We start from the raw sequence: 26,027 nt of genomic DNA, 5'->3' as shown, positions 1-26,027 counted from the left end.
GCAGCTATTTGTTACTATATAATAAACAATCTCAAAACTCAGCGGTTTATAATAGCAAAATTTCATTTTCACACTCATAGGTTTGGAGATCAGCCCTGGTGATTCTGTCTAAAATTGCAAGTTGACTTGGTTTACATCCAGACTTCAGATGTGGTTGATACTCCATGCTTCATTTGGAGGTCCAGACTAAAGTGACAGTAGCTACCAGAAGCCTGTTCTCATAGAGACTATAGAAGTGGCAGGGGGCGTGCCAAGCCACCTAAGCACATCTAAAGCCTCTACTTGCATCACATCTACCTGTATTCCATTGGCTAAAACATGCTACACGGCCAACTCCACATCAACGTCCCCTTCCTTTTAGTGAATTGCAAGGCCAAATGGCAGAAAATTTCCTTTAAAAAACTTCCAATTTCTCACAGTCTTTCTTCTTGTCACAATTATTCTCACTTCCTTCATGTGCAGACATTAACCTTTGTGCTAAAATCCCCAAAATTCTCATCTAATTTACTGCATCAAGTGTGATTACAGTACAGGATATCTGAAGTCAACGATCTCCTAATCTACATCAGGTCCGTATACATGAACTCTAAAGAGACAAGTTATCTGCTCCCAAACATCAAATATGCAATGGTGAAACAAAGACAAGGAAACTGTATTTAACGTTTCCACTTGACAAATGGTCACTGGTTTAGGCCCACTCTGAAATCACTCAGGACAAATATTTCTGGATCTCTCTACCTTGGGCAGGGGTTATTCCTTGATTATATCTTTGTTTTGCACCCAGGGAGTATCACTCTGGTCCATTTTTCTCCAGGGTTCTTGGCAACACTCTCTGCAAGTTTTTTCCTTTTCTAGTATTCTGCTTTGCCAAACCTAAAGATGGAATGGACAACTATGCCTTACTCGCTGGCTATATGGCTTTCTAAACTACCTTCCTGTCTCCAGAAAGATGGGTGCATAGAAGTCTTTTTTATATCAAATCATCATAGTCTCTTTTACTCCAAGCTGGTAGATAGATAGTGATGACTGGAAGAATGGGCTAAATGCAGTGGAGTGTATTTAGAAAACACAGTCTTAGTGTATTAGTATATTCTAACACACTTAGAAAAAAGTCTGAATCAGTCAGTACAAAATGCACACACTGGCCATTGACAAAACCACCACCATTTGTGTGATTTCATTGAGACTCATCACCTGAATGAGTAGAAGAAATTCATCAAAGAATTGGGTGACCACAAAACCAACTAGTGCAAAATGGAGGCTCCAAAATCTGGCATGGCAGAGTATCTCTTTGACATGCATACCCTGGGAAGACAGTGATAACAAATACTAACCCGAGTCTACCTTTCCCATAGCCACAAGGGTGACTTTCTTCATCACCAAGGTAGTGCAATCATGTTAGGGTTACCTTTACATTTTCTATAAGTTGTACCAAAACATCCACTGAAGTTCTTCCATTTGTACCATTCTTTTAAATAAAGTAATTTGGCAAGATAAAACACTACATGCCCAAGAGACAAAGCAATTACCAGAATCAGACTTATAAATGACACAAATATTGAAATTATCTGATAGAAAAATTTTAAATAACTAATATTAATATGCAAAAAGTTGAAATGGAAAAAGAGCACAACATGCAATGTTAGGTGGACACTCTCAGCAGAGAGATGAAAACTATTAGAAAAAATCAAAGAAAGAAGTTAGAAATGAAAAACACACAGAATAAAACGTGTTCAATGGGATCATCAATATATTCAACCCAGCTGAGGAAACAATTAGTGCCTTTGAATATAGATCTGGATGTATATTCCTATTGCTACTATGACAAAGTATCACAAACTTACTTGTACTTAAGGCAGTACAAATTTTTTATTTTACAGTTCTGGAGGTCAGAAGTCCTAGTATCAATGTGTTGGAAGGGCTGCATTCCTTATGCAGGCTCTAGAAGAGAATCCATTCCCTTGCCTTTTCCAATTTCTAGAAGCTACCTGCATTTCTTGGCTCATGGCCCTTTCCTCCATGTTCAAAGTCAGCAATGTAGCATCTTCAGTGTCTCTGTCTCTGACACGTGCTTTCATTGTTACCTCTCCTTCTGTGTGACTCTGATTCTCTTGCTGCCCTCTTGCCCTAATAAGGATTCTTGTGATTACATTGGGCCCATCCTGATAATCTAGGTTTACCTTATCATCTCAAGATCATTGATTTAATCACATCTGCCAAATCCCTTTACAATGTGGACTTCTTTTGGGGGACATTATTCAGTCTATCACAAAGTCTATAAGAACTGCCAAAAGCTGAATAAAATAAAATGAATTTCATACACATTCTTCTCAGGTGCACATGGAACATTTACCAGATAGACCATATTTTGAGCCATAAAACAAACCTTAATAATTTAAAACAGTAGATAAAGTATGTTTATGAACCATACTACTTTACAGCCCATAATGTCCAACAATGGTCAGAGAGATATTCTATTAGTTTGATAGAGAATTGGAATGGGCAATTGAAACATCAGTTGTCTAAAATGGGGGGAAATTAAGACATGGAGGGCTGGCTTACATGTCTTCATGAGTGTGTGCTCACACTCAATAACACAAGTGAGGCTTAAGGAGGGTCCCCACCAGATAGATTTCTGTTTATCTGGTGGATCTGGGGAAGAGATTGTGGGGAAGGATGCTGGTATGACTACGTAATTCTTTCCAAGGAAGGAGGACGTTGGTATAGTGGCTCTCTTTTTTTTTTCTTTTTCTTTCTTCCCTACATCACATCAACATTTTTTTCCCTACCTGATGCAATGGTCACAGGACCATGGTTGCGACTACAAAGATGGGAAACAAGAATTAATCCCAAGCACGAAACTAACTATATTTCTAACATTTGGGTTACAGTCCCCAAGGGCCTGATGGGGCAGGATGTGCCTTCATTCTATCTGGCAAAACTAGAGCTATCAGTAAATGCAGCTATCTTGCCTGGTGGTAAATATAGCTCACTAGTTCTGCATCTGTGTAACCATATGCTACCTGAATGGGAATAAACTGAGGGGGAAACACTTGCTAGAGTATTATTGCTGCCTGAAGTCTAGACCAGCACAGTAACCAAACTTAATGTCCCTTCCAAAGGCGGAAAAGTTTCAGTATAAATAGAAGAAGGGATAGTAGCTAAGAGTAAAGTAATGAATGCACGATTTATGTAATGAGGGAAATCTAGTATAACATTAATATCTTGAAAGAGGCTCAGAGCAAGAGATGATAGTGTCTCTTAGCTCAATTATATCAGATGCCTAAAAGGGTGAAGGCTTATGTTTGTTGAGACCACTCCTACTTTTGGAACCTGACAAGATTGAACGAAAGTGTGCAAACCTGAGTGGCCTCACATTCTGGGAGACATTCTCATAAAATATGATGATGGTCTGGAATGATTATTAATGAGCATGGGATTCTGGCCATGTGCAGTACCTTTTGATTTGTGTATCATGTTGTAAGGGATCTGTAGCCAGAGACTAGGGGGTGTGCTGTGAGATAATATATATATTGATCTCTGCCTCCAGTTTCTGGTACAGAGCTCTTTAGAACCCTTGTAAGTTTCTCAGTGATAAGAGCATTAAGAGCATCTTTTGTTCCAATGAGGTGACTCTGGGTGGGCTCCCAGGTAGCTCCTGGATGGCTCCTGGATGGGGGTTAGTCACCAGAAAGTCAAAGCTATGATTAGAAGCTTGGAATTTTCTCCAGAGAGGAGAGAGGGGCTGGAGATGGAGTTAATAATTGATCATGCCTATGTGAGGAAGTGTTCATAAAAATTGCAATAGTAGGGGATTCAGAGAGCTTCTAGGTTGGAACACATCCACAACAGGAGGGTGAGGTACCCCAGCTCCAGGGGATAGACGCTTCTGTGCTTGGGACTCCCCCAGACCTCATCCTATGTATCTCTTAATCTGTCTGTTCATCCATAGCCTTTATCATATACTCTGATAAACTAGTAAATGTAAATAAGTGTTTCCCTGAGTTCAATGAGCCACTCTAGCAAATTAATCAAATGTGAGGAGGGGGTCACAGGAACCGCAGATTTATAGCAGATCAACTAGAAGCACAAGTGACAACCTGATCTTGCTACTGGTGTCTGAAATGGGGTGGGAGCAGTCTTGTGGGACTGAGCCCTTAACGATGGGTAGATAGTGTCAGAATTGAGTTAAATTGGAGGACACCCAGCTGGTGTTGTAGAGAATTGCTTGGTGTGGGGAAAAACTCACACACATTTGGTCATCAGAGGTGTAAAATGAAGTGTTGTGAGTGCAATAATAGTGTGAGAGTAAAGGAGACACACAGGAGGTGGAGAACTGGTTTCCCCCTACTCAGAAGAGTGACTTTCCATGGGAAAAATGGAACACTAGGGAGCCAGCATCCTTCTCTTTTGCCTCTTGCCTACGTTGTCACAGTAAGTGAATAGTCTTGCCTGTTATTTGCAGCTTGGCTCATTGTCCTAATTGACCACCTCAACATCTGGTAACTCAGCAATAACTATTCCAGTTTTTTTGTTGATATCGTATTTGACTTGTTTGCCTCTTTCCTTCCTTGTACTTTCATCTTTCTGTGTCTTCACGCTTTGAATGATTTCCTTAGAAAGATTTTGCTTTTATTCTTCACACTGATAATCTATGCCTCTTAATAGAGTTTAGTCCATTTACATTTGTTGTGAATATTAATATTTGGATTTGTTTATACCAACTTATTTTGATATCTATCCCCTTCTATGGTTTGTTTTTGTTCTCTTTTCTTGTCCTTTTCTGAATTTTTGAGGGTTTTTTTGTTTTCTCTCCTTATTTCATTTTTCTTCATACTTTCTAGAATGTTTAAATCCTATTTTTATCCGTTTTAGTAGTTATCTTGGTTGATACTATTTCTTTGTTTTTGGTGCTCTGAAATTTCCCTACAATATGTCAGAGATGGGAGTTTTTTTAAAAAGCTTCTTGTGTACATTGGTCTTCTTGGATCTATGGCTTCATGATTTTTATTTGTTCAAAGAATTCACAATCTGGTCATTCTATTTTTCCTTTCTGTTCTTCACAGAGTCATTACACATATTTTAGATATTTTCCTTTTCTCCTCCCTATATCTCATTATCTCTTTTAAATGTCCATCACCTATCCCTCCATGCTGCCCTTTTGGTTTTTTTCTTAATCTTACTACTATTATTTTGCATATAGAGTTGAGTTCACTACTTTTTTCTTTCACTATGTCTAACCTGTTTTTAAACCCATATGTAGTTGAAAGTCAATAACTATATATGAGTATACACACACACACACATATCTAGGAGTTCCTTACTTTAAATGTGCCTATTTGCCAATAGTCTCATGTTCAAATCTACATTTCGTGTATGAATCCTTTGCTTCTTTAAAGTGTTTCTTCAAATGTTCTTTAAGAGTTTTTTAAAACTTTGTATCAAACAATTCAAAACACTACATTCCTCAAGTATTTAAACCTATTTTCACTTGTTTCTGGGATCTCTTACCAACAAGGTTTCTTTTCATCTGTGCTTTTTAATGTTTTATTATAAATTCTTGGCTTGAACTCGGTCTGTGAGTCCTACAGAACTAAACCGGGGAACTTTCCTACGTAAATGGTTTGCTCTTGCATGTAATCAAGGAGCTATCACAGCCTTGGAACATTCAGAACTTCTTGTATATTTTAACTTGTTATGGCATTCTCAAGCTCAGCTTGCTCATCTCACTACCCAGATAACAGAGCTGCTGTTGGCATCTGCTTCTTCTTGCTTCCTGTTGCTCAGGTCCCAACTCCTCATCCTTTTGTCCCCCAAGCATATTATTTGGGATCATCTTGGAGAACTTTACTTCCTCTTATAAAACAAACAATGCCATAGAAAGTAGGTCTTGTATAGGACACAGTTATTCTACTACAGGAAGATCACTTAAAGAATCTAGGTTTTTCACAATGATTAATATTTTTGTCACTTGATTTAACTTTTTTCCTTCTTTATTTATTCAGTTTACAAATGGTTCTAGAATATGTACTATTTTCCAGGTTTTTATACATATTGAACTTGCAGAAAGAAAGCAAATACAAATTCCCACAATCATGGAATTCCCATTCTAGCAGTGAAGATTTAAAAGAAAAGATTAAACAAGTAGATACCTAATATAGTGTCAGATCAATGGCATAGAATATGATGGGTATAACTATTTTTATAAGATAAAATAAGGCCTATCTGAGGAGGAGAAATTTCGGCACCAATGATAAGTAAGGTGAGAGTCATCTATGATGGAACATAGAAGAAGAGATTTCCAAGCAAGAGGATAGCAAGTGCAAATACCATGATGTAGAAATAAGCTGTCTATTCTAAGAATAGAAAACTACAGGTGCAGATACATTTAAGTAAGCAAACTAGATAATGGTAGAGGATAAAGTAGTAGAGGTAGATGGGAGCCAGATCATGTTACATTTTATAATCCCTAATAAGAGTTTGGAATTTACTCTGATGAAATGAGAAAACATTAGATGATTTTGATCAGGGGATTGGCAAGATATGTTTTACATTATACAAGAGGCCTCTGGCCATGTTGGAGAATTAACTGTAGGAATTGGGGGCAAGAAAGGAAGTATGTAGACCAGCTAATTTGGTAATGCAATTGGCTATCTAAGAAATGATTGTATCTTGTGATGGCAATAGAGATGATGAAAAATGATTGGATTCAGAATACATTTTAAAATCAAGACCAATAAGGCTTGTTAATAGATAAATCTATAAAGAAAAGTCAGTTACTCAAGATGACATAGATTTTTGGTCTGTGCCATGATATGACACTCATCATGAGAGTGAATATAGAGAAAATATAATAATCAATGTAGAACATTAAGGATTATGTTTTGGACCTTTCAGGTATTATTATTGAGTAGGGAATTAGATATATGTATCTTCAGCTCAAAGGAGGTGACCAACAGATCCTATTCTGATTGCTTTCAGAAATCTTCCTTTGACTGGATGCTGGATTCCTTAAACGTGTTATTTTCATGATTTGTGCTCAATGGAGCTTGAGTTATTGTGTCTTGAATGGTGGAAGTCCTAGGAGTGTTAAAAAGAAAATTGGTCTGTACCTCTAAAGGCTGGTCATACAGCAGCCAGGATGCTACTAAGCAATGGCGAGTTTTTGCTACCATGTCCCAAGACTCTTTCCCAGCTTTCTCCTAGCAACAGAAGAAAAGAAAGTCTACCCATTCATGTTCTCACCAGTTTCATAGAAACCAGGGACACCAGTACACAGTAGAGAAACTCTCAACATATATATGTGGGGCTACTGTATATTTCTGTCTGGGTGTTACAGAGCTGAGTTGATATTTTTCCAGGATGTGCTCTAGGGGTCTCTGGAGTAATTTTTCTCATTTTGCTGACTTCCAAAGAGGAAGTCCTAACTGTATCTTGACCTGGATATCTAAAAAAGTCTGAAAACTCACTCAAGCAATCTATCTGATCCCTCAAGCAGTTAGTTGTAAAGGATAAGGTAGATATTTTTAGGTTGGAAGCAGAGAGAAAATTCAATTAGGAACTTTCCAAGAATCCTCTGTAGTTTTTGCACAAAGTGACACAGAAAGGTTGACATAAAGGGTTTCACAGGCACATCAAACATGCAAAAAAAACCCCCAAAAACAAAAACAAAAAATGAAAACTTCAAACATGGTATCAGACAAGTTTAAACTAAGAATCAAAGCATTTAACAAGATAACAAAGGGCACTTGTAGTGATGGAGTTTTATATACAATAAAGATATTCCATAAAATCATTGAACATCATTCTTCATAAGCTAAACTATAAGAATTTAGAAGATGAATTAACATAAAAACATTCTCAGTAAGAAAATTCAGCTGAACCTGCACAGTCACTGACAAATTAAACAAACAATCAGTAAAAAGAGAAATTCAATAATTTAAAATGTGGATCCAATTTGTAAGTTTAAATATTTGTAGGCTAAAAGCAAGCAGAAGAAAAGAAACCATAAAAATTAGTACACAAATCAAAGAAACTGAAAATAGGAAAACAGTTGAGAAAATCAACAAAATCCAGGGCTGAGTCAATAAAATTGATGAACTTCTAGTCAGCCTAAACACACACACACAAAAAAAAAAAAGAGAGAGAGAGGGAGGACACAAATTACCAATATTAGAAATGAAAGCAGGGTCACCAGCACTGATCTCATGGACATTAAATGGATAATTAAGGAACACCATGAGCAAGTCTATGCCTATAAATTTGATAACCCAGGTGAAATGGACTGATTTCTGAAAAGAACAAACTAAAACAATTCAGACATGGAGAAATAGGCAACTTGAATAACCCTATTCCTGTTAAAGAAATTGAATCAATAATTAATACTTTTCCAAAAAATAAAGCACCAGGCCCAGTTGACTATGCTGGTAAATGCTACAAAACACTTAAGGACAAAAATCACACCTATCATTCACAGTCTCCTCTAGAAAAATAAAAGAAGCAGAAAAACTTCCTAGTTCATTCTATGAGGCTAGCATTACCCTAATACTAAAACCAGACAGAGACCTCCATATATTTGCTTTCAACCAGAAAGACCAGAAGCATTGACATCCCAAGAACTATGAGCAAACTTCATATCCAATTCTTGATTTCTAATACCATTCTCCAACAAAAAGAACCAGAACGTCTTGAAGAAATGCCTGATTCTAGGGCTAAGGAAGGAAATATACAAGATAATTTTGGAGCATTATATAGTACCAGAAAATAAGGAAATGCTCAAAAACAACACAATGATGGGAGCATGTCAAAGTGACGTAAGAGCTAACTGAAAAAACTCTCAATGGCCAAAGCTGTAGCAATTTGAGCAACAAAATAAATAAAATGGCATTGAACTATAGCACAAAGTATAAAATAAATATCTATGATCCATACTGATATAAATAAGTGACTGAACACATAAACAAGTGGAGAAAAATAGACAAACCTCTCATGCAGAAAAAAAATTAAGTAAATTAAATAAGTTAAATAAGTTAAGCATAGCTCTCACTCCTTAACTGTGATACACATGTAATGATCGTCTTCCAAAGTGTACAGAAAGTACGGAAAGGGGGAAAAGAGTAACATTACAGTGGAGAAATCTGACAAATACTACCTCAGCCAGGTGATCAAGACCAATATCAATCAGCATGAGTCACGTTGATAGTGTAGGCCCTTGATAGAATTTTATGAGAATGGCACTTTGTCTATATGAGCTTCCTCCCCAAAACATACAACCCCAATCTAATTATGAGAAAAGCATCAGACAAACTCTAACTGAGGGACAGTACTTCTCCAAACTATGAAGGTCACCAAAAACAAGGAAAGTCTGAGAAATTCAATATAAACATATTACTAAATAATGTGGCATGCTGGATAGGATCATGGAAAGAAAAAAGACGTGAGGTAAAACTAAGGAAACATGACCTTTAATTAATACTAATGTATCAATATTGGCTTATTAATTGTGACAAATGTACCATACTAATAATAATAGGGGAAACTGGATTTTGGATATATGGAAACGCTGTAAGTTCTTTGCAATATTTCTATAAATCTAAAACTGTTCTAAAAAATATTAAAAAATTTTCGGTTAAAACAGAATACACAATTGTCTTAAATGCTTATGGAGCATTCACCAAAAATGCCCATGTATTAGACAATAAAGAACACTTCAATTAATTCTAAAAAGTAGGAACATTAGAGGCATAATTTTATGATCACTATAAGAAGAAAAACTTAATAGCAAATTGTAAAAGCAAATAGATATAATCCATACTCAGAATTTTTCACAAAGGTTATGAATATATTCATTTTACCAATTATAAAGTATCTAGAAAATATGACAAAATAGTAAATATTATTTTCTGGGATTTTTCTGAATCAGTGCTTCCATGAAATTCAAAGCCTCAAATAGTTAAGGAAGAAAATAATATGATTGTATTTTAGTCTTCATTTCTAAGATTATTTTTCTCCTTTATTATTTAATTTATTTTCTCAGTTTTGTCAGCTCTCATTTTACATCTTCCTGGGATTTCTTTTTGTACATTTCTCTTTTATCTTCTAGTTTCAGTATATCTGTAGTATCTTCAGTATATCTAGTTTCAAAATATCTGTATTTTTCCTACTGAATTGAGTGACTACTTTACATATTCAGAATTCTAAACTTTATATAGTTTATTTTACTATGACTATATTCTCCTAGGGCTGTCACATTTTGTTTTTACTAATAATGTATTTTTTGTACTGAGTTTAAAGATATGTAATAACGTTTATTAAGGTGATATTGTGATGTAATAAGAAATACAAATTTTGATCTTTGTCCCTCGCTTCTGGCCAGAACTCCCAAAACCTTTGTAATTTCCTAAGAAATAAAGGCACAAGCAGCATATTTTTTTCTAATGCTTGGTCTTTGAACCCAGTTCTTTATACAGAGCTCCAAAATCTTTTGGAAGTTTCTGGGTGATAGAAGTTCTTTTGTTCTAACGAGGCAACGCTTGATAGGCCTCTGAGTAACTTCAGGATGGGGACCGGTCACCAGAAAGACAAAGCCATGATTAGAAGATTGGAACTTTCAGCTTCACTACCAATTCTCTGGGGGAGATAGGGGCCGGAGATTGAGTTAATAATCGATCATGCCTCCCTGAGGAAGCCTCCATAAAGATCCCTAAAGTATGGGGTTCAGGGAGCTTCTGGTTTGGTGAACACATGCAGGTGCTTGGGAGAGTGACATGGTATCAATGTTATTTTGGACCCTGTATCCAAAAATCCTTGAAAGATCTGAGAATTTCCATTTCCCCAGTGTACAGTAATTCTGGTAAACAACTGCAGGGCCATTCAGGGAAGAACTGGGGAAACTTACTGAAGACCAAGATGAAGCCTCAATTCATGTGAATGCTGTGGCGTTCTACATCCTTCCTCAGTGGGAACTGGTCTCTTTTGAGTTCCATGATTCTGAAACGAGCCCATAACTAGAAACTGAGCAAAGGATTCCTATTCTAGAAAGTGAAGGCAAATTGCCACAGATCCCTGTGGGTTAGGGCCCTTTGGAGGAATGGCTTAATCCAGGAATGGGACAAGCAAAACATAAGATTATCCTGGATATTTTGTGCTAAAAAGTAAGGAAGTGTCGAAAGAATGATGGGGACGTGTCAAAAAAAACCCCCCAGAAATGTGGTTATGTAAAATGCTAACATTAAGGGAAGCTGGGTAAAGTGTACACATGAACTCTCTGTACTATAGTGCATCTCTTCTGCAAATCTAAAATTATTTTAAAATAAAATGTTTCTTTAAAAAAGACATAGAAGCCAGACAGAAGGAGTTCTTACTGTACAAATATGGGATAATTTGAACATCAAAATAAATGACTATATTAATATATTGTAGCCCATTGAATTCCTATTTAGGAATTCATATAGGAAGGAAAGAAGAGAGGAAGGAAGGAAGAAAGACTAATTTTTCTTTATAGTAGAATGCTAACTAATAACTGTTAGAAAGAATGATGGAATTAGAAAACCATAGTTATGACTAATTCAGCCAAGAAACATCAATGAGTGCTAAAGCAGGTGGGGAAAATTTAATGAGGAATGTGATATTCACACTTATAACCCCATAAAATACTTCTTAATTATAGTGAAACAGAAGAGTAAATTTTCAGTGGAGAAGCCTGGAAAACATTATCTTAAGTAAGTGATCAAAGTTCATATCATCTGTAATGGGCTGACTTATGTGTCCTCCTGTTATGATGCAATAAGGACAAAGCATCATTTCTATAATATTTCTGCCAAAGATGTGTAACCTACCTAATCATAAGGAAATATCAGATAAACCCATGTTGAGGAATTCAGGTTATTTTTATCAAATAACTATTCTATACTCTTCAAAATTGTCAAAGACATAAAAGTCAAGTAAATATTGAGGAATTTTCCCATATTGAAGAAGACTAAAGAGATATGAGAAATAAATGAAATATATGATCCTGGATTGGATCATTCTTCTATAAGCAATATTATTGGGAGAATTATTAAAACTTGAATGGGGTATGTGAATTAGATGACAGTAATATATATATAAATTACGTAATTTTGATGGATGTATAGTGGTTATATAGGAGAATAATCTCATTTGTAGGAAATACACTAAGGTATTCTAGTGTGATGGAGCAAACTGCTCTCAAATGATTGAGGAAATAGCATTATTTGTACTAATCTTACAACTCGTCTGTAGGATTGAAAGCACAAAAAATTAAAAATATAAAAACAACTTCTAGTACCTAAAAGGACACTAAATCTTTTGGAGTGGTCTCAGGCCTGTCTAAGTCTCCTCAGCTTCAAAGATGAGCTAAAAGAGATAGGAGTCTTGTTCAAAATGAAAACAAGTGCCTCCCTCCCACCACCCCCATTCTCAAAGTCTACAGAAAGTACAGATGTTAGTTTTCTTACACACATCCCATTGGTCTTCCTTTCTGGGCAGAACGGCAAACTTATCTAATTGCTTCAATGGAACGTATATTCCCAAAGGCTTTATTGGAGGGAATAAAGCATTTCTAGATCTCCAATCTGAGACTTTCAGTAAAATTTTAAAGTATAAATGGTCTTTATTACTTCAGAATAGTCGTTTAGGAGTCTGAAGATCTAATCTCAGACTCCTGCTGTGGGATGTGCTAAAGCCAGCAAAGACCTCAGGATGGGTTCGCAAATGGAAAGCGGACCAATTTAACAGGAATCCTGCTACTGTGTTTCAGCTCAACACAAGTGGAGGGTTAAAGTGACTGAAGCCAAGGTTGTCGATATAAGTTATACACTTTTCTAGCAAGCAGTTGCTCTCTAACACTGGAGTAATTGTTGGATTTATTTTCAAGTTCAGAAGCAAGTTACAGTTAAAGTCACAGAAGAGCAAAGATCCTCAAGAACAGAGACCACTAACCAACTTCCTAGACCCAAAACTGATTTTCAGAAGAGAGAAAGAGAAAAGAGTAAGAGAAGATTTAGAACAGAAGTAAATCCTGACAATATTTCCTCATGGATCCTTTAAGAGGAGGCAAGTAATATTTTAATTATTTATTTTCTAACAATAAATTAGTCTTTTCATACTGCATGGTGCTTGTCTCTTAACCCTAAGAATATTATTGGCAGGCATACTTAACTGTGTTATTAATGGTTATATTTTCCTTTGACATATCTAGGAAAAAAGAGGGCAGTAAGGATAAATACATAAAGAAGAACATACTAGACTGGAACATAACTTTTAATATAGTTGATAATGACAAGAAGACAGATAATCGTAGAGGTAGCATTCATGGTGATAAATGAAGTATGTACTAAAAATCCATGTTTGTGAAATTCCAGAGGAAGTTCAGATTTCTGGATTCTGACACAGAACTTCTATCTAAACCTCAAAAATTCTACAGTCATCAGGTGTTAATTATGATGTCAGAAATACACGGTTTTACTAAAATTCACCGGCTTTCATCTTTTTGGCTATATTTAGTTATTTCCAATAATTGTAGAAGATCCATATGTTCTGATACAACTTGTATGAATAAAATAAGTTTCAAAATATTTCCTTTAGCTTGGAATATTATAAGAAATTTGATATAAAAAGACAAAATCTTTCAGACATTTGAAAAATCCATTGACAATAACTGATTCATTACATTAGATAATATTTCTATCAGTTTAAGATTTCACTAATTCAAGCTGAAGTAGAATCAGGTTCTTATTTCAATATTGGGAAAGTCTGCTGATTTTATTGGATATCATTATTCTTATCTCTAAACATGGACTGGTATGATAGCGTCTTCATAAAGCTCTCAGTTTTGAGAACAAGTTGACTGTCTTAAATTTCTTAAATAGATTGATAATTCATGTACCTCATGTGACCAGTGACTCTAATCAGAAACAAATGAAAAATAAAATAAACCAATTAGCAAAGGAATTGTTTCCTAAATCTTTATAACGTTTTATGGATCATATTGCCTTAATTTATGCCTAAATGGATTAGTCACATTAATTTTTTAAAAAATGGGTGAAAATTTCCTAAAAGTTCTTTTTGTTTTTATTTTATTTATTTATTTTTTTTTTTTTGAGGAAGATTAGCCCTGAGCTAACATCCGCCACCAATTCTCCTCTTTTTGCTGAGGAAGATTGGCCCTGAGCTAACATCTGTGCCCATTTTCCTCTACTTTATATGTGGGATGCCTGCCACAGCATGGCTTGATAAGGAGTGCATAGGTCCTTGCTGGGGCTACGAACTGGCAAACCCCAGGCCACCAAATTGGAGCACACAAACTTAACCACTGCCCCACCAGGCCAGCCCCTCTTTTTGTTTTTGAAATAAACCAACTTATATGTATATATATATATATATATATATATATGGGGGTGGCAATTGAATATAAGTGATTTATAAGTTGCAAAGGATGCAAACATCCATCTGCCTAATAGACCTGTTCCCTATGAGGTCCTATAGAAACTTTATACCGCTTGGCCCCCAAATTAAACTGATTATCTACATTAAGCTAAATGTGACCCTTTTCCTTCTGTATTCCCATTTCATTAAGCATCTGCGCAAACAGCCAGACACAAACATGAAGACTCTCCTTCCCCAGTCTACGGTCTCTCATCTGATAAATCTCCCTGCACTGCAGGTTCTCTCTCCAACATGGCTTATCCATCTGTATACTTCTCTCTATGACAACTTTCACAGCGTGGCAAATCACCATTGTTTTTTATCTAGAACTGCAGCCATCTCATGGTTGTTTCCCATTGTCCAGCATCACTGTCTTCTAATTCACTGCAGCCAGAGTAAGTTCTAAATTTTTAATTCAGTCATCTATCTACTTTAAGTCACTGTTGTTTCTCATAGTTATTTTTTTTTTTTAAAAAAAGACAATACTCCTGAACACGAGCTACAAGACCATGCACATACTAGCCTTTATTATCTTTCCAGTTTGAGTGACTGTCACTCCCTCATCACATTCCTTAATAGCAAGGTTTTTCAGCTTCTCCCATATGCCACTCTTTTCCTTGTTTCTGGTCCTCTCATGTTAAAGCTCTCATCTGAGGTACCACTTCTCCCAAGAACTCATCTTGCATCCCCTGGGTTTCAGGTAAGTACCCTATGTCTATACACCTCCCAATCACATGATATATCACTCTCCATTATAGTTCCTTTGTTATTCTCTAAATCCCACATTGGACTACAATCTTTGTGAGGGCAAAGATCATCTATACATTATTTGTAATATTACCCCTGGAATTTAGCACAGTGTCAATTATATGATATACTCACGTTTTATTTTTTCCCAAATATTCTCCAAGCTTCCATTTCTGTGCAAGTAGGACAGTTGCAGTTGAATAGAGGCTTCTGAATAAAGACCAAACTAGAAAAGCTGAATGAACTGTAAATAAGGAGATGGCAATTGATGAAAAAGAAATCTTAAAATTTCTTTAAAAGAGACAATCATTATTATTTGTTGCAATGAGACAAACAATAATAGAGAGAGGAGAAATAAGACTACAAGAGTGTAGATATGGTCAGGCAGAAGGAATTTTGAAATAGACATTTTCTTCATTTCTATACTCCCAACAATTGTAGTCCAAAAACTCACTCATTCTATTTACAGGATGCAGTGGACTTCACAGCTCTAGTTGCTTCCAGTATACTGCCTTGATGAAACTGATGTCTGCAGATAAAAACCACATGTAAACACAACAAGTAATCCTCTTTTAAAGCCCAGCAGTTCTTGAACCCCGTGGCCAGGAGCACTTACATGGAATATAACTATTGTGATAATATTAAATCTTTGAGTGAATATATATTACACAGAATAATAAACATGTCATAAACTATCTTCTTTATCTTTACACCAGTGTAAGGGCTGCTGCTGCTATTGTTGTCATCCCCACAGGATAAACAAGGACACTCATGTAGATATAACTTGCCTAAGGCCACATAGCTACATAAAAGGCTGAGGCTTACTTCAAACTCAGATTGATGTGACCAACGTGGACGCACCCATTATCCTTTGCTGCCTTCTCAAGAACTGAGAACATGGAGACAGATTAATGGTGGGCGAGCATCATCAAGCCAGAGTCATCCATCAGCACGTTACATCCCACGTTCTCAAATTTCAGAACCTATTTCACCTCCAAATTGTCCTAATAATTCTTTGAAATTTGTCTTGTGTACTGAGCATGACAATTTCCCATAACCTTAACAATCTGCTTAAGAACTGAAGCTCTATTGCCCTGTGATTGGGATATATTTGGACATGTCCAGAGTCAGTTTGACTGATAGATTGAGAAAGTCCTGGTGGATAATTCCACAAACTGAAGTACACATTTACTTTTCTTGATGTCTGTCTTCTTAACCAAAATATAAGCATGTCAAATACTAATTCATTTAATCTTCCAAACCATCCTCTGAAGTAGGAACTATTATTATGCCCATGTTACAGATGATACATTGAGGCGCTGAATATTTAAGTAACTTGCCCAGGGTCTCTGAGCTTCTCAATAGCATTACTGGAATCTGAAACCATGCTCCAGAATCTGGGCTCTTTACCACTATGCTGACTTTTTCTCAACTATCTGTTGGTCGCTGAAGTAAAGATATTTAGGAAAAGTTGAACTTGCAGGTCCATATTTCAAAATAAAAATCTAAGAGCTATTGACTTAATAATCATGAGCATATGAATGGTATTTGAGTTCAAGTGTAAAGAAGTTATCATTCAAACTAACATTTGAAGTGAATTGGGTCCAAAGTATGAGAAGTACTAACACTCAAGATTTGCACTGAGGAGTATGAACCGTTACTGATGTTGTTATTTCTTACACGACATATTGGCAGCATCTGATACTTTTGTCTATATCATTTTTGAAATGTTTTTTTTCCTTGGGTTCCATTTCACAATGGAATACAAAAGATTTAACAATGAAATAAAAAAGAGATGATAATTTAATGAAAATAATACTAATAATCAGAACAAAACAATAAGTAGTCATTATTACGTTGTTATGATACAGTTCACTGTGTTATTCAATATAATTACATATATAATTTCATCCTTACACTATTCCTATAAGGTAGATACTTCACCATTCCTATTTCACAGATGAGGAAACTGAGAACAGAGCAGTTAAACATTTTGACCAAAGTCATGGCTGGTAACGGTAGAGCCATGATTTGAAATATTGTCATAATATACTGCTTTGGGCTGTATATTTTCTATTTATATTTTTCTAAGTAACTAGATTGTGAGTTTCATTTTAAAAATATGTATTTTTATTAAAATAATATATGCAAAAGTCAAAGCAACAAGAAGTGCAAAAAGATTTATCACAAAAAGCAAAAATAACTTCATATAGGATCTTCTAACACCAAATTGCACACTCCAAAGATGAGTTTTTAACTCTTTCTGTTTTAGTTCATTTAATAATTCTAAACATATACTTATATCTTGATTATTTGATCTACCAATTTTAAAATCTGTTGATGATACTTTGGCTGATATTACCAGCTATGTTATTATTATTGTCATTCTTCCATTGATTGTGTAACTTTTATGATATACTCAAACTTCTATAATTTGTTTCACCATATTTAGAACTATTTCTTGTCTCTCTTGCTTTTCTTCCACGTTTCCTCCTATCATACACCTCCCAGCTCCTGTCAGCAGTTAACTCATGCCTCATCAAAATTGATTTAGCTTTCTAACATCTCTAAACCCATAACAGGTGAAGGAGAATCAGATTAGCAAAATGGGCTTATCACAGAGATAAGAGAGAAAATCACAGTTCTTCCCGTGTGTCTGAGCACATTTCCACCCATCTGACACCTAAAGAAAACTGATGTTCAATAAGTGATAAAAAGATAGACAAATAAAATAAATAGATAAGAGTAACCAATAGTATCTGCCACTATATACGTACATGCCACATAATATATATTCTGGCTGTAATTATTGATATAAAATATTTGCAAAATGCATCTAGATTTTTGGCATATTTTAACAATTGTCACACTGTGATCATGGAAAACAAATTGTCACATTGTTCTTCTAATAATTTTGATCATAATCCTTTTCAATAATTGTTTTGTTATATTTGCAATATTCAGTTTCCCAAAAAAGATTATTTTAGCAATTTATCTTTGTCAATAAACATTGTTATGTTTGCATTTATCATTTTTTAAGTTTAAAATCCAGAAACTTATTTACAGTACAGCAACTTATGAACTAATTAATAGTTATGTACTTTTTATTTGTGTAAGAAAACTGAGTTTGGGCAACATTTCCTTAGCTTGATTTACCTCACATGGACTTCTTTGACATTCTTCCTCAGTTGGGACCAAACTTGTGATTAAAGGACTCAAAGAACTCAATTGACCTTCACTGCATTAAATGGAGATTACTGGGGTTGTGGGTTAATATATTATCTTTCTGTTTTAGCCCCATGGTGTTTAGAAAGCTGGTTTGAGAGTCAAACAGACCTGGATCCAAATCCTACATTTACAACTTTCCAGCTGTGTTCCTTTGGTAAGTTTCTTAATGCCTATATCCTTCAAATTCATGCATGAGGATTAAATAAATCTTTCCAAGAAAATACTTAGCACAGTGCTCAGCACTAAGCAAGGGTTTAATAATACTGATAGTCATTATACATTTATTTGCGTGAGTTTTCAATGAATGTCTCTTTCTCCCACTACGCTATAGATCAGAGAGGTAAATTACTACATATCAAAATACCACTGAGGCTGTGTGGCCAAGTGGTTAAAGTTCCTTGAGCTCTACTTCGGCAGTCAGGGTTTGCAGGCCTGGATCCTGGGCTCAGAAATGCTCTCCTTATCAACCGTGCAGTGGAGGCATCCCACATACAAGATAGAGAAAGAGTGACACAGATGTTAGCTCAGGGCTAATCATCCTCAAGCAAAAAAAGACCCAAAAAAACCCTACTAAAATAATACTAAAGTAATCATTGTATCTTTAGCTTATAACACAGTGCTTGGCATGTAATAGGAGCTCAATAAATATTTGTTGAATGTGAAATTATTTGTCAATATAAATGTTTTTATTAACTTTTATTTCAAGGATGATGATCTTAACTTATCTGACATAAAGCTGTTTCAACACATATATCAGCAGAGCCCTTTTTAAATCACTTAGAATATAGCTTCCAGCCCGAAGTCATCTTCTCAGGTCATCTATACAGCTATAATTAATTTAAACTGGCTAAAGTTGTTCAGCCTTTACTGACAATGCTACTAATATCTATATACAAAATGGCATGGGAAAGATTCTTTCTTGATCATGTATAACATAGACTAGTCTTTCCTGTTTATAATAGTATTAACTAATATCTATAACATGGTTTATTATGTGTGAGGCACTTTACAAACATATGTAATGATGTGTAAAGATATCAATATGTGTGACATACTGGTGTAGAGGTGGAGATGGAAACGTGGCTCCTGCACTCTCACCTGCCTCTCATAGATCTCAGTTCTACATTCAGATGGCCAGAAAAGATCACTAGCTATAGTGGGAACTAGTTACAGTAACGAGTTCAAGTGGTAATTGGTAGAGTCATAACGCTCTTTATGCACCTGGGCGAGAGGGGGCACTGAAAGCTGTAACTTCACGTCACCCTGTGAGATAATGAAATTGTCACTTCACAGGACAACACACAGAGTATTAAACCCTGTCTTCTGACTCAAACACCATATCCTGTGACGTAGAGTCCAGGAAACATCTTTATTAATTTGAGGCGCTGAGAAATGTCCCGTTCCATGACAGGTCATGAAATCATCCTTGAGTGTTTTAAACTATATGTTTTTGGCAGTGCTTTTGACACATCTAAATGAATCTAAAACTTTTACTTCTTCAATTACATCATGCAAACAAGGGAATCTTTGGTTCTAGAAAGTACTGAAAAGATTTTGAGAATTTTCTTGTGCATAGAAAAGGTTTTATAAAGTCCATATTTATAACTTTTATTTGATCCATCAGTCTAAAATATGAAAAATTGGTTTAACTGGATTTTTTTCTTATTTGACACTTAGCACTTTCTTGGAGATAAAAAAGCTTATTACTTTGTTAAAGTAACATGATACATTCTCTGTCAATGTATTAAAATTTCTAAATCATATCAATGGAATTTATATATAAACTTATATATGATATAAATGGAATTCTATCATTTATAATTTTATCATATTATTTTGTATTTTTCTATTAATATAAGTTTTATGCTTATATAGATGATTATATCTAATCATTTTGTAATCTATGTTATTTTAAAATTTGATATGATAAAGAACTATAAGTCCACCTCATAGTTATATCCGGTTAAAAAATGTAATTATGAACATCATTCATAACATGAAGAAATTGTTAACATACAATAATTTTTGAAAACTTTACATAATTATGCCTTTCATAAACTTGAAATTTTATGAAATATGTAAGCATATATTTGTAGGTGAGAAAAATAAGAACTTTATATAAAGGATAAAGTAGAAGCAGGAATCTCATCATTTACAAAAAAATTATGTGTTGTTATGGAGTCACTTGTGGAATAAAAATTATAAGGTTGTGCCTTGAATTCCAGTGAGTAAAACAAAATCAGCCTTTATTTTTGTTTTTATTGTTATGCAAAAAGTCACTTTAGAGTTCTATTAAGAGACTTTTCTATGATCTGTGACATTCTAGCTTAGTGACAAAGAAATGTTTTCCCAAATGTGAAAAGCTAATAAACGTCAAAGAATTAATCAACCTCATGACTAATAACTTCAAATTTAAACAAAATAAGATTTTTTTGGACCAAACAATTGTCAAAGATTTAGGGAAAACCATGATGGTTAGAGTGCAGCAAAATGAGTACTTCCATAATCTCTCTATCAAGACCTACAAAATATTGTAAATACTTTACAATAAAAAATATTTTTGGGGGGCCAGCCTGGTGGCGCAGCGGTTAAGTTTGCATGTTCCGATTCTCGGCTGCCTGGAGTTGGCCGGCTTGATCCCAGGTGTGGACAAGGCACCACTTGGCAAAAGCCATGCTGTGGTAGGCGTCCCATGTATAAAATAGAGGAAGATGGGCACGGATGTTAACTCAGGGCCAGTCTTCCTCAGCAAAAAGAGGAGGATTGGCAGTAGTTAGCTCAGGGCTGATCTTCCTCAAAAAAAAAATTGTTTTTTACAAAAATAATACTGTAAATATCCTTAATGTTCAACTACAGAGAGGCGTTTTGAAAAACGATAATAGCTATAGGAATATTATAGTGACATTAATGATTATTTTTTGTAGAATTTTAAAGACAAAGCAAATTCTCACAATATAAAATTAAGTGAAAGGAAATTCAGAACATACAAAATTTGTGAACACACTATGATTTAGGTTGTGTTACATTGTATATACTTATAAGAAAAGACTAAAAGGAAATAATATTGCAATAGCGGTTGTTTTCTGGGGTGTGGGTGATCTTTTCCTTTATTTTATACAGGTCTATGTTTTCCAGATAGTCTACAATGATCATTTGGGCATACAAAAAGAAATAAAAGAAGCCAATAAAAAGAGGCATTCTTCCTAAAATGTGTTATCTACAACTGGACAGACTATTAATACTTTATGTAATTCTTTTGCATGATCACTCCATATTCCCCTCGTCTCTTGATTTCTTAGCCTGCTTCATTAAGAACGTGATGTGTTGCTATATGCTTCCCTGCAGGAGTGTAGTTATTATCCACTGCCATGAACAACCAGAGCTGCCAGGAACAGTTCATCTTGTTGGGTTTCTCAGACAGACCGAGGCTAGAGCAGATCCTCTTTGTGTTTGTCCTCATCTTCTACCTTGTGACCTTAGTGGGCAACATTGTCATTATCTGGGTTTCCCGCCTGGACCCCTGCCTCCACACGCCCATGTACTTCTTCCTCACCAACTTGTCCTTCCTAGATCTCTGCTTTACCACCAGTTCCATCCCCCAGCTGCTTTTCAACTTAGGCAGCCCAGACAAGACCATCAGTTTCACTGGTTGCGCCATCCAGCTCTTCATGTTCTTGGGACTGGGAGGCACAGAATGTGTTCTCCTGGCAGTCATGGCTTATGACCGCTTCACTGCCATCTGCAAGCCCCTCCGCTATTCTGTCATTATGCATTCTCAGCTCTGTTGGAAGTTGGTGTCTGTGGCCTGGGGAGTCGGACTCCTCAACTCCCTGGTTATGTCTCCAGTGACGATGAAGCTACCACGATGTGGGAGATGTAGGGTGAAACATTTTCTATGTGAGATGCCAGCTCTCATAAAAATTGCCTGTGTGGACACAGTGGCTGTGGAGAGCACTGTTTTCATCTTATCAGTAATAATAGTCCTGGTGCCCCTGTCGCTTATCCTCATCTCTTATAGCTATATTGCCCTGGCAGTGCTGAGGATCAAGTCGGCTGCAGGAAGAAGGAAGGCTTTCAACACGTGTGGGTCCCATCTTACTGTGGTCTCCTTGTTTTATGGGAATATTATCTATATGTATATGCAACCAGGAAATAATTCATCTCAGGACCAAGGGAAATTCCTTACCCTCTTCTACAACTTGGTGACCCCCATGTTGAACCCTGTCATCTATACACTGAGAAACAAGGATGTGAAGGGTGCACTGAAGAGGCTTGTGTCTAGAAAGTAAGGTGACAGTGACTTTTCCTAAAGTCGCGTCTTTTACTTACTTAATAGAAATAAATAATTCTTAAAGTGAAAATTTAAGATTCATTTAAATATTCCTACCTACTCAATAAAAATCTCCAGGGATGGAGTTTGGGAATATGTACTATGAAGCCCCAAATATGATGCTGATGATTAGCTGAGTTATAGGTAAATTTTAACTTGCATGATATCTTATATCTGACACTTCCAATCATCTTTTCTCCTCCTTTCCAAGTTCGCCACATCTAATTAAAATCCATCAAAACCGTGAATGAATCTTTCAGTATTGTTCATTGACTTACAGAAGTTATGCCTAAGTAAAACCATATGATGATGTTCTCTCTCATTGATATCTTGTATAACTGTCATTTTTACCATGGAATTGAGGCAATGGAGTGCCAAAATACTTAAAATACTTTCATCTTCTGATATCTTTAAATCTCCTTGTCTGGAGAAGATAGAGCATTAGCCTAGACATGGCCTATGACATCATTTAAATTATTTGAGCTCAATGTTGTTTCTCTGATCTGCTGCATTAAAATTATCTGGAGAGATTTTTTTTTGTTGCTTTAAATATAGATTCTCAAGTCCCAACCACTGAAGTTCTGACATTTAGTAAGTCTGGAAATATTTGTGTTGAAAAATTCCTTGTGTGATTCCAACATGGATTTAAGTTCAAAAATGAATGATCCATTCCAAATCCTTTCCTTTGGCAGATTAAGAAACTGAGGCATGGTGAAATATATTTATCATCAAACAGACCATGAATAGTAGAGCTAAGATTTTAACACAAGTGTCTGAATGTATCAGGATGAGTATAATGTTTCCAGTTTTTAAAAACAAATTTTGTTCAAGGGGCTGTTAAAAGTGACAATAATCAAAACAAGAATAGAAGCTGTATGTGTGCAAGTGTGCATGCATTGACATTTATACACACACAAGCATTATGGTGGTTGTGCGAAGTTACAAGTGAGAATTTCACTTAGAAATAAATTCAAGAGTGTCTTTTCACTGTGATTCTGCTTAAGAACAAAGGTCTTATCCTAGTGAGCCCTTTAAATAGCCATATTTTCAATTAAAACTTTCAAGTAGACATTGCTACACATAGCTTTGACACAAAGCATAAGAAAAAAGTTAAACAAATAATTTTATTATACTTTTTTCTTTTATGGGAAATGTTTATTTGTGTCTATTTTCTTAAAAAGCATAGTAAGTCACTATTATGAGCTGGATGACACATTAAATAGTAGCCTTTTGCATTCAATGTAGAAATGTAGTAAAGGCCATTTAAAAGAACGTAAAAGGAGAATTTTCCTGGATTGAACTAGATAAGGACACTTTATTTCTCAAGTCAGAAGGTGTTTCTGTCATTGGAGTGCTTCTCTTTTTTCTCTACAATCACTCCTGTCATACAGACAGTTCACAGTGCTTCAGTTTTTCCTCATATGCCAATAACCCACAAATCCAAATTCTGTGCTAAAAATTGGTTTCAAACACCAGTTGTTACATATCCAATTATTTGTTGGCCAAAATCATCCACGTGATGGATAAATTTAACTTTTATGAATCAAACTCACCCTTTGCAAAACTTCTCAATGTATAAAGCTGCAGAAGTTATCTGTACAAATATCTATATTAAAAAAGTTTGGGGTAAATACTTGAGTAGGAGAAGAATGATATATAGGAGATACAGCAAGAAATACAGAGAGTAAAACAGATCAAATTCTTTGGTAACAAATAGTTAAGACCAAAGAAATACATAAAATATTTCCATAATACCACAGAATTTTTTTTAACTATATAGTATCAAACTTTTGAGGCTAGGATTGAGGAGTCCAATGGATGTGAAAGTGTGTTAAATTCTTTACTCTCAGAGGAAAAGGAGGTATTGACATCAATACCTCTTTTGGTGGATAAATTTAACTTTTATGAATCAAACCCAACTTTTGTAAAGCAAAATATTTCTTTCTCTTGATTTATCTTTTTCTCCAATGGACAAAATCTTTGCAAAGACTGAAAACATTAAAAAATATCTTTGGCTTCTATCTCCATCTTTATTTGAAATCCTCTGCAACCAAAACCATTCAGGTCCTAGCATGTAGTAGATACTCAATAAATCTTTCCTGATGGAATAAATAAAAAATAGTTTCTTATTCTATATTTTTCTTGTGAAAATTATATAATATGAAAATAATAAGACATTTATCTCTTCCTATAAGTCATTGTATATCTATATGGTCTACAAAGGTGGGGAAATTTTGAAAAGAGATCATCACACAAAGCTGGGGCTCCAAAGGCAACAACCTTGAGGTAAGGGTGCATGAAAAATACACCTGTCATGCAGAACACAGAAAAGAAAGTTGCCTCTCTTGGCTTTGGAGAAGAATAGAGCGACTGGTGGGTGGAGAGGAAGCTTTGTCCTGAAAATTTATAACTTCAAGTCTGCCAACGTGTATATTTGCAACCCAAATTCACACTATGTGGTCTGAGAAAACTAAAGTAGATTATGATTGTCTCAATATCTTAATAGTTATGATATCTCTAAATGAGCTAAACACTCCCTTCCCTCAGTTTAAAAAACAAAGATTGACTGATTGGATGGTGAAAAAAACCATCAAACTATATTCTGTTTAAAACAGACACACCAAAACATGGGGACATGAAAAGGATGAGAGTAAAAAATGAAAAAATATGCCAAACCAGTGTTTCTACATTAATATCTAGTAAATAGACTTTAACAAACCTGAAGACAAAAAGCATTACTAGACATGGAGAGGCTTACAAACTAATGATAAAAGTTCAAAGGTTCAATTCACTAGGAATTTAAAATGTAAAGGCCCCTAGTAAAATAGCCTCAAAATATATGAAGCAAAAAATAGATAGAAATAAAGGGAGAAAAAGTTAAACCCACTAATGTAGTATAAGATTTCAACATTACTTTAGATTGTTGGTAAAAAAAAGCAAAATAAAAAAAGCGAGGATATAAAGGATCCTAGCAAGAAAATTGACAAAATTGATTTAAGGAAAAACTAAAGATTCTGTACCCCAAAATAGAAAAGACCCTTTTTTTTTTCGTTGGCACAAATAGCTTTTATTTACAGATAATAGTAGGCTTAGACAGGTTAAATAAAATTGCCCAAAGTCACAGATGGTGCGTAACAGAGCCAGAATTTGAATGGCCAACGTATCTGACACCAAACCCCATGTTCTTAACCACTACAGTCTGCTACCTCCCAGCAGCAGTGATCACCATGGGGGCGGGGGTGGTTCCTGTGTTTGATCCGTGGTTCCTGCTCTGCAT

At 35.3% G+C, this 26,027-nt stretch overlaps 1 protein-coding gene across 1 annotated transcript; it reads left to right on the top strand.

The window, feature by feature from the left end:
• The first annotated feature begins 21,788 nt into the window (after positions 1 to 21,788).
• LOC124226314 (olfactory receptor 2W3-like) lies at positions 21,789 to 22,709 on the top strand. Its single transcript, XM_046639413.1, has one exon. It carries the CDS (start codon positions 21,789 to 21,791, stop codon positions 22,707 to 22,709), a length of 921 nt encoding a protein of 306 aa, XP_046495369.1.
• The last annotated feature ends 3,318 nt before the right edge of the window (positions 22,710 to 26,027 follow it).

The sequence above is a fragment of the Equus quagga genome, chromosome 15, assembly GCF_021613505.1.
Source record: "Equus quagga isolate Etosha38 chromosome 15, UCLA_HA_Equagga_1.0, whole genome shotgun sequence".
NCBI classification, from domain to species: domain Eukaryota; kingdom Metazoa; phylum Chordata; class Mammalia; order Perissodactyla; family Equidae; genus Equus; species Equus quagga.
This window is presented reverse-complemented; position numbering and strand designations above follow the sequence as displayed.

Excerpts from the sequence above, each read along its gene's own strand:
- LOC124226314 (XM_046639413.1), top strand. The coding sequence starts at position 21,789 with ATGAACAACCAGAGCTGCCAGGAACAGTTCATCTTGTTGGGTTTCTCA.